At 34.7% G+C, this 9,470-nt stretch overlaps 1 protein-coding gene across 1 annotated transcript; it reads right to left on the reverse strand.

The window, feature by feature from the left end:
- Positions 1 to 330: 330 nt before the first annotated feature.
- Positions 331 to 4,082, reverse strand: LOC139864240 (receptor protein kinase TMK1-like). The gene is made up of 2 exons (XM_071852820.1): positions 2,412 to 4,082; positions 331 to 594 (listed from the first exon to the last, which is right to left on the reverse strand). The coding sequence occupies exons 1-2, from the start codon at positions 4,080 to 4,082 to the stop codon at positions 331 to 333; spliced, it is 1,935 nt and encodes a 644-aa protein (XP_071708921.1).
- Positions 4,083 to 9,470: the final 5,388 nt, after the last annotated feature.

Below are 9,470 nucleotides of genomic sequence, written 5' to 3' on the forward strand. Positions count from 1 at the left end.
CAGTAGGGGCAATGGGCCGTGAAATACTTTGTTGGGCTATCAATTGTTGTTAGGCTGCAATTATACCCAACAATTGTGCTTGAGAATTACATGTGGAGTTCCTCTGATTATACGATTGCTGGGTACCAGGAGTATTACGAGCCATCTGAGGAATATACCTGCACTTTTCCCCAAATCGACAATGACCACGGTTGAAATTCCAACATACCTCCAGTTTGTTGTGTGGTGGCCGTGGATTAGCCTGAGCCACGAGGGCGGTAGGTGCCGATGGTGTGCCAATATCCGGGTTGGTGCGGTTCTTTCTTTGCAATTGCATTTCTTCGAGCATGATCATTGAGCATACAGTATTGAGATCCTGGAACGGATTGTATGAAGTATGATGTGTGTAGCGTGCGTGAACCGATCATCAAGTCCATTAATCGCGTAGGTTACGAGCTCATCTTCTTCGATTTTGGAGCCGAGGTTGTGTAACATAGATGCAATTGAATCAATTTTCTGGAAGTATGATTCAGCGGTTTGATCACCAATATGAAGAGAATGCAACTCGGCAGTAAGTTCAACAGTTTTAGACCTCTTGTTGTCTTGAAAAAGTTTCTGCAAGAAGTTTCACGCTTCATGAGACGTTGTTGGACGTGAGTTGAGTAAACGTTCGAGTAGCGATTCAGAGATGGTTAGATAAATCCTTCCCATAACAACAGCATCAACTTCTTTAATTCTTCATATGGTGGCTCGGTTGTAGAGGCAGCATCGGGAAAGCTGGCTACATTAAACGCTGCACAATAATTACGAAACAGGGTGCTCCAATGAGTGTAATTGAGTTTAGTGATGTCTAGCTTACCGGGATTAGTTGTGAGATGGACGTGACCGTATATATCTTGTCGTATTTTTCTGTAGTAGCCATGAGAGCTTTATTGTTGTGATGACTGCAGCAGCAGTAACGGAAGAAGAATGAAGATGGAGACTAGGGTTTAGGAGGCATTTGATACCATGTTAAATATGGATGTGATACATGTGTGTAATGTAAATTGATACGAGAATCATATAATTGATTTCAATGAGTGATTTGCAAAACATACAGCCGAGTATATATAATATAGATTGAGCAATAAACCTAAAGGGCTCAGCAAAGTAATGGGCCCTTACACAAATGTAAACAAAGACCATATAATAAATATAGCCCATCTAACAAAAATGACACCTTTATATTGAATTTTGGCTTCACTGTTATCCTTGACGATTACGAGCTTATTCATTTGTTATGATAGTGGTTTATTGTATATTTAAATAATAAAGAGTAATTTGATCATAAACACAATTAGGGCTTCAAATGATAAATATTCCATTTTCGAATCCACAAGAATTTCATAACGAAACGCGTTCATCATTATTTAAGTATGTAAATTTTAAATTTCCTTTGAAAGGATGCAATAACTGGCTTGATTGACATATACACTCGAACATGAAAGAGTGAAAGTTTCCAATAATCAATGACTTTATAATTTCTTTATATGAACCCTACGAACTACTCTACTCATCCGTCTCCTCTCTCTTAAGTAAAGCGAAGTCAAAATCAATGAAGTGAACAACCCAATCTTTTTGTTTGAAACTTTTGTTTCTCCTAATTCGGAAAGACGAGTAACTAACATTGCTCGGGGTTGAATAATATTTTCTTTCAAAAAAGTAGTATGAACTACATTTTCACCTAATGGTACTGATTTAAGTTTATGAATTACTCCGAAATTGTTATCACATACCTTTTTATGTTTGACATATATATTTTTCTTAACAGCAGTCCGAAAACACTCAGGGGGACTTAACCACCCACTCGTTCATTCCATGCAGTTGCATAATGCACATGCACCCCAACTGCTGCTCAGGTGGAAACCCGGCCCAATCCGAGGGTATATGCGGTAAAACCCCCTCCCCAATTGTCCCCGCAATGTGATGTGCGAAAGACACCCCTTAGGTGGAATTCAAGGGTAAATGGGCAACCTTGTGTGCAACGTTGCACTCCACGGTCAGCTTGATTGACTACAGCTTGATTGACAAGTGCTCATACAAACATTCAGCAATAACGATTAGATTACTACGTGCATCATCATTTTTGCTCTGCTTTCAGTAAATTGGCTCCCTTTAGACTTCAACATCGAAGCAAATTTCTTATTGAGAAACAATTTAACTTTCTTTCATTCATCATTATATAATAAACAAATTGGTCACTACTGCTTTCTATACGATCTAAATACGTACACTAAATCAATGACTTGACTCTTACAGCAAACTGCCACTGTTTTTACAAATTAATTCAAGTAATCATGATAGATTGATATTAGTATTGAATAAGGTTGACACAAACCTCACTTTTGACTCGAATTGTTCTTCATTTTTTTCAGAACTTGGATTGAAATTACCACGTTACCTGCTTCAATTCTATGAACATCACTAGGTCCACTACTTGTTGGACTCTTTATTTCTTGTGACCCATTATTATTATCATTATCATTATTATTCGCGCTTGAAATCGTTATATTAACCCCATCGGGATCATCAGAATGTTGCTGGGGATGTGTAACCACATTGTTCACAACAGGTTCACTCCAATCTTTCTTTTTACATTTCATGGTGCAAACTGCAACCAAAAGTAGCACCACTATCACACATAAAACCATACCAATAATGAAACTAAAAATCACTCTAAATTTATGTCCATCCTTGTTGATATCGGGATTGCCATCACTATTCACCTTAACCTCATCTTTAAAAATTGGAACTTTACCATAAAGTTGATTATTTGAAACATCTAGTTCAACAAGATTAGGCAAATCTTTTAGTTCATTAGGTATAACGCCCGCTAGATTATTATCAGCAAGAATCAACCTTTGCAGAGACTTAATCGAACCCAAACTAGATGAAATAGTACCCGTAAGACCCATATTTCTAAAATTAACAACCGTTATATCTCCATTAATTGAACACGTTATCCCTAACCATAAATCACAAGGATCGTTTCCTTTCCAATTCTTTGCGAAAATTTGAGGATAACCCATTGGTTCCACAACTGATAGCAACAAATTAACACGCGAATCACACTCGATACCCGGAGTTTGCAAACAAAAACTATCAATTCCAACGGTATCCAATACTATGTCATCATCAAACTTTGGCATTGGCCCTTGTAACAAATTATTACCCAATTTGACAACTTTTAAGGACTTTAATCCTACTAAAGATGCAGGGACAGGACCAGTTAAAATGTTATCTCTTAAACTCAAATCCTGCAAGTGATTCAACCTCGAAAAATCAGGTAATGAACCAGAAAACATATTCCCATGAAGCCAAACTTCAGTCAATTGTGTCATATGTTCTAAAACGCCAATACTACCGTTTAACTTATAACTACTTTTTTGTCCATTTAACCATAAACTACGTAACATCGAGCCCGAAAGCGATTCGGGTAACTCGCCTTCAAGATCATTCAAAGCTAAGCGTAATGTAATCAACCCGGAAAATATATTATTGTCCCCGAAAAATTTTGGAATCTTTCCTGCAAGATTAGTTGATGTAGCTGAAAAAGTTTGCAACTTTGATGCATTTTGTAAACTATCAGGAATACTCCATGAATTAAAATCATTATAATCCAAATAAACTGTTTGTAATGAATACATACCATCAAAGAAATCAGTTGGGATTGTAGTGAAATTGTTATTATTGATCATAAGGGTCTCAAGTTGAGTCAACCCGGACAAACTCGGGAGTGACCTGGAGAGTTGATTGTGTTGTAATTCTAATACTTGGAGTTGAGTGAGGTTATTTAGGGTTTCCGGGAGAGACCCTTTTAGGTTTTGTTTACCGATTTGGATAATTGTGACCCGGTTGTCACTAGAGCATCTGATATGATCCCAATTGCATGGATTCGGGTCGGACCAATCCAGTGAACCCAGTGAGTGAAGATTTTCTTTTAAAGCTTGCATGGCATTAATGTCGTTAGAACTGGATTGTGAGTAGACATTTGTGAGTGAAAGAGTGATGATTATTAGGTGAAAATGAGTATGGATTTTGAAACCAATATGGGGTTTTCCCATTTTGTTAGTGAACGAAATTGGGAATTAGAAAATGGGGTTATTTTAGAATATGAGAATTGAATGATTATTAGGGTTCATTTGATTGGAGATGACGACCAAGGTGGTGGCATTGTTATTTTCTGATATGAGAAGGCGATAATGAAGGGGGAAAGAAATGAAATTTCCACTATTTATATAATTAGCTACTAGTTTTATGAACCCGTGCGTTATCCGGAAATTATATAAATTAGTATTCGATAGTGTTATTGATACTTAGTAAATAGACAAAATTGTCAAAATCGTCCAAATATTTATTCATTTTCAGGATCTGAGTCCCTCCCATTTAATTTATGCTAAAATAGTCCTTAAATGCATTTTGAGTCCCAAGTTAGTCCCTGTTGTTACATTGAGTAAGCGTCTGTTAAGACTTAAGAATGTGTAGGCATGCTTCTCATGTGATATCTGGTACCGTTTCATATCCTATATTAAATATATTACATAAAACTTAGATGTAAATGATATAAAGCTGGTGTTCAAACATCACGTAAGGAGATTTAAATGGCTGGAAATCATCCAACATCTATTATTGTAGGTAACGAGATTCTTTGAAACTGTAAGTAAATTGATGGCATTCGTTGTTCTATAAGCTGTTAATTACTTATTAAGATCAAGAAAATCAAACTTTATTATTGTAAAATAAGCCAATTCATGTATTATATTTAATTCCGTAGAGTGCTAAAACAAATTTAAACGTGGAGCAAGTTTTCTTTTCAATTGCAAAGGATATCAAGCAAAGGCTTTCAGATACTGTTTCAAAGGCCGAGGTAAATACAAGTTGTAAATTGTAATCATCAATATTTCTTCTGTTAAAGGTGGCAATTCTGAACCACTTACTTATAGATGGGTTGTGGTTTATTTCTAACAGCTCAAATCAGTAACTAGCTTATGAAAACCGATCAATAGTTATCCAAAGAGAAACTGGGATTACAAGTGACACAAAGTTACTTTACAAATAAGTGTTTGGGTCAGTGGCGGAACTTGAACCCGACTACAGAGGGGGCAAGTCTAAAAATTTAATAAATTTTTCATTGTCAGCAGGGGCAAACACTAAAAAAAACCTTATTTTTTGGTTAAAAATTTTTTTTAGTGTAAATTTTTTTTCCCCGTTAAATCCAGGGGGCGGATACCCCCTTTGGGTTGCTCTATGTTCCGCCACTGGTTTGGGTCAATTTTGACCCAATCCATACCAAAAACTACCTGTTCCAACACAAAAGCTTTTATCTCGTTACCATCCATTTCAAGGCCCCTAATAATATCAAATTGAGAACATAACAGAATTAAGATGGATGATATGTATTTAGATTAAAAAAATGAGGTGTTTTTTGCTGTATTGTTTGCTGAAGCCAACGACGATCAAGATCAATCAAGCAAACGGGGGAGCTGGGAGTGGTCAAGCTGCACAGAAATCTGTGTGCTGCGGATCTTAAAACTAACTTTGACGACAACATGATGATTGGGGTCGGTGTTTGATATTTTCAATTTATCTGCAGCTGCCGCTATTCTTTTAAATTTTTTATGTTAGCGTGTGAAACAAATCATAGGGTCAAGTACTGGAGTGTGTTGAAAACGTACGAATAACGGACACCCTCTCACAAACACAATACACCTTCATTGGATCGAATATTGGTTTGAGGGATTTATGGTCGTTTGATTTCGTACGAATTTCAATTGGCAATTTGGGGGTAAACGAATCATATATATAGGAGGTATAAAGAAACAGTCATGTAAAAGGCATGTGTCATTTAAGTAACGGAGTTGGAACAGACGTTAACAGCAGGGACTAAATTGGGACTGAAAATGGCTTTAAAGGACTATTTTAGCAGAAATTCAATGGGAGGGACTAAAATTCTGAAAATGAACAAACATATGGACGATTTTGACAATTTTGTCTATTAAATATATAATACAATAAAGAACTTTTTATTTTACTAAAATTTTTATGGAAAACATTAATACTGAATACTAACGCGTAAATTATGGGTCCGTCTGTTGAAACCATGTTAACTTGAATTGACAAATAATCGATAAAACATCATACATTTAAATTAATTTAATTTAATGTTATACATATATATCCATCAATCAATGATAAAAATTTATTTATTGAACATTTATTTACTACTCCGTATATTTTAATACGGTATTTGATGATTGATTACTGACAGATAACGTAGCTATATCTATTATAAACATTCTATTATTATTTTATTTTTATTTTTTTCATTATAATTATTATTATTAATTATTATGTGAAAATAATGCCAACTAATATAATAAAATGTTAACATTAATATTAAAATTTAATAATTAATATCAATAATGAAACAATAGTACGATGTGGATTTCTATAGACAATACAACAACAAGAACCATATGAGCTTACAACACACATATATGCATAGAATTTATTGCCATTTAAGATAGGAGATGATGAGGTTTCACACTCCAGTTCAAAGTGATACAGAACTATTATCTACATCATAGCAAAATGAGCAGGTTGAGCATATATAAACATATACGGATAGCAACAGCATGATGCACGAACACGACATCTTCATGATCAGATCCAGTTATAGGGTGTATGAACCAAGATTTGTTAACCATTCTTGTCATTTGATCTTCTTGTCTCTTATTCGGTGAGAGATTCACTCAAACAATTCCACTTGTATATCATTTCAAGTTACCGGTGGATTCCAACATTTTCCTTCATAGCAAAAAACCGCAAAACCATTCAACAGCTTGCCGTAATCTTTTGCCAAGTGGAGACATCATTTGAGGAGATTTACCTCGAAACATTTCATCAATGCTTAGGTTGAAACCTCCCAAGGTTCCACCATTTATAGACCCGATCCCAAGCGTCCATTGCATGGCCAGTTACAAGATAACAATGAGTGCTCGTCTGTTTCAAGGCTATCGTCACAAAGAGGACATCTTACACTATGAAGAATTTGTTAGAATTTTATAAGATATGAATTATTAAGAATAAAAGTTAAAAAGCTAAGATGAGGTTTGAAAGTTTAAATAATCTTATCTGTGACTTTATTCTCAAAGAAGATCAAGTCCTGATCTGCATCTGATTTTTCTCCTCATGACCAGCTGCAATTAGCCCACATTGTTAACCACTTTCATAACTTTCAGTTGGCTTTATTTTCCTATACAAACTAGATTGAAGAGGAGAAAAAAATATAATAGAAACACACCTCTTTGATCACTTTCTTAATCACAACAATATCCTGTTTTTCAATCAATCAATTTTGAGTTTCCAAGTAGTAAATATGGTGCAGTTAATTTGAATCTCTAACGTGCATTGGAGATTCAAGACAATGGAGTGTACTGGGTTGTTTTATCCTGGGGGCGTTGTGGTTGATAGTCTACTAGCACAATTCCGGGCAGTACCACAAATGTCTTAAAGAGGGCGACCTAGTCCGCGACTTAACCTAGAAATTTTAATTGTTATTTTAGTTGTAGGTGCAATTTTGGTTCTAGGTGCAGAATTTCCAGGTGCAAAAATTTGTTCCAGATGCAAAATATTGGTTTCAGGTTTAAAATTGGTTCCAGGTGCAAAATCCTGAAAGTGGGTGCAAAATTCGTTGAAGGTGCAAATCTGGTTACAGGTTCTATTTTGTCCCAACAGAATTGATGATGAAGGCCTCTTTTATCAAGCCCAACTCGAACGGATAGACGTTGTTTTCTAGCTCTCCAAACGAAGACTTTTAATTTCTTCAGCACCAGATTATTGTATTCTGTTGTGTCACCTGAGGTAGCAACAACAGTTGTCCTCTCGCCAATTAGAGCTGTAAGTTTGCAAGTTGTTAACACGCCATAGGATGATAAGATCCACTTCCACAAGTCGTTTTCCTGTAATCAAACGCATAAGAAGATAATATATTAAGCAGCTCTTCGAGTTCTCCATATGTATGTCCCTGATAGTGCTCCAAATGAACATATATTTAGGCACAATATCCTTCCAATATGTAAAGCTTTTAGTTGCAATTGTTCTATTTTTATGTAATATTCGTTTAAATAAATAAGTGCGAAGACAAAAGAAGAAAATGACGATTTGAAGACGCAAATGACCAAAAAGCTCAAATGTACAAGATATAATTCAAGTGGTTCCATTTATTGATAAGAAACGTCTAAAAATGACAAGAGTACGAGCCGCGAAACGCAAAGTACAAGATATTAAATAATACGCAAGGACGTTCGAAAATTCGGAACCGGGACATGAACCAACTATCAATGCGCGACGCAACGGAGTTAAAATTACAAGTCAACAATGCACAAAAATATAATATAATATATAATTAATTATATAAAATTATATATATTATATTATATATTAAATAAATACGCGTAGCCCACGTTTAATTGAAGGATGTATGCTGGCCTGCCTGTCCAGCCTGTCCATGCGATCGCATGGAAATAACAAAGGGAACCCATGCGATCGCATGGCTCCCAAACTCAGCTCACATCTATAAAAGGCAGCGAATTGGACGAGTAATATACATCTTTTTGTTTTCCTTCTCTGTAAGAAACATATATATATATATATATATATATATATATATATATATATATATATATATATATATATATACATATATATATATATATATATATATATATATATATATTTATAATTTAAAGTTTAATTTAAGTTTAATAATAATTGGGTTATTGTAAGAAATGTTTTAAGGTTTTGTAAGTCGGAACTCTGTCCGTGTAACGCTACGCGATTAATCACCACTGTAAGCTATGTTCTTCCTTTTTAAATTAATGTCTCGTAACTAAGTTAATATTATGCTTATTTGAGCCGGAGTAATCACGATGTTAGACTAAATATTATGACGGGGTTATTAGATTTTGTACCATAATTAAGATTTGGACAAAAGACCGACACTTGTGGACATTGGACTATTGACTATTAATAGATAGGGGGTATTGTCTAATCGAATGACAACTCATTGGAACCTGTCAAACCTATCTTCAAATTAGTTAATCTAATAATGATTAAAATGATTATGTATGTTCTATTTAGTGACGTTTATACGACATCTTTTACGATCATTTAATTAATTATTCGGGTTGGGTAATTGATTATTCATTCTGATCAAGTGGGTAAATTAATATTCATATCTCATTAAAACATGGGTGGATTACATACAAGGATAATTAATGTAATTGTTAACAAAGTATTAAAACCTTGGATTACACGTAGTCGATAACCTGGTGTAATTATTAACAAAATATTAAAACCTTGTTACAGTTCGAATCCCTAATTAATTGGAATATTTGACTTCGGGAATAAGGTTAATTTGAAGAGCATTTTATAATTATGACCGATGGACT

This window comes from Rutidosis leptorrhynchoides, chromosome 8 (assembly GCF_046630445.1).
Source record: "Rutidosis leptorrhynchoides isolate AG116_Rl617_1_P2 chromosome 8, CSIRO_AGI_Rlap_v1, whole genome shotgun sequence".
NCBI lineage: Eukaryota > Viridiplantae > Streptophyta > Magnoliopsida > Asterales > Asteraceae > Rutidosis > Rutidosis leptorrhynchoides.

What these genes read in the sequence shown, in the direction of transcription:
- LOC139864240 (XM_071852820.1), bottom strand. Translation starts at nt 4,082, where the DNA reads ATGGGAAAACCCCATATTGGTTTCAAAATCCATACTCATTTTCACCTA. An exon ending in GAATTGAAGCAGGTAACGTG is followed by an intron (nt 595 to 2,411) that starts GTAATTTCAATC and finishes AACTTCTTGCAG; the next exon opens with AAACTTTTTCAAGACAACAA.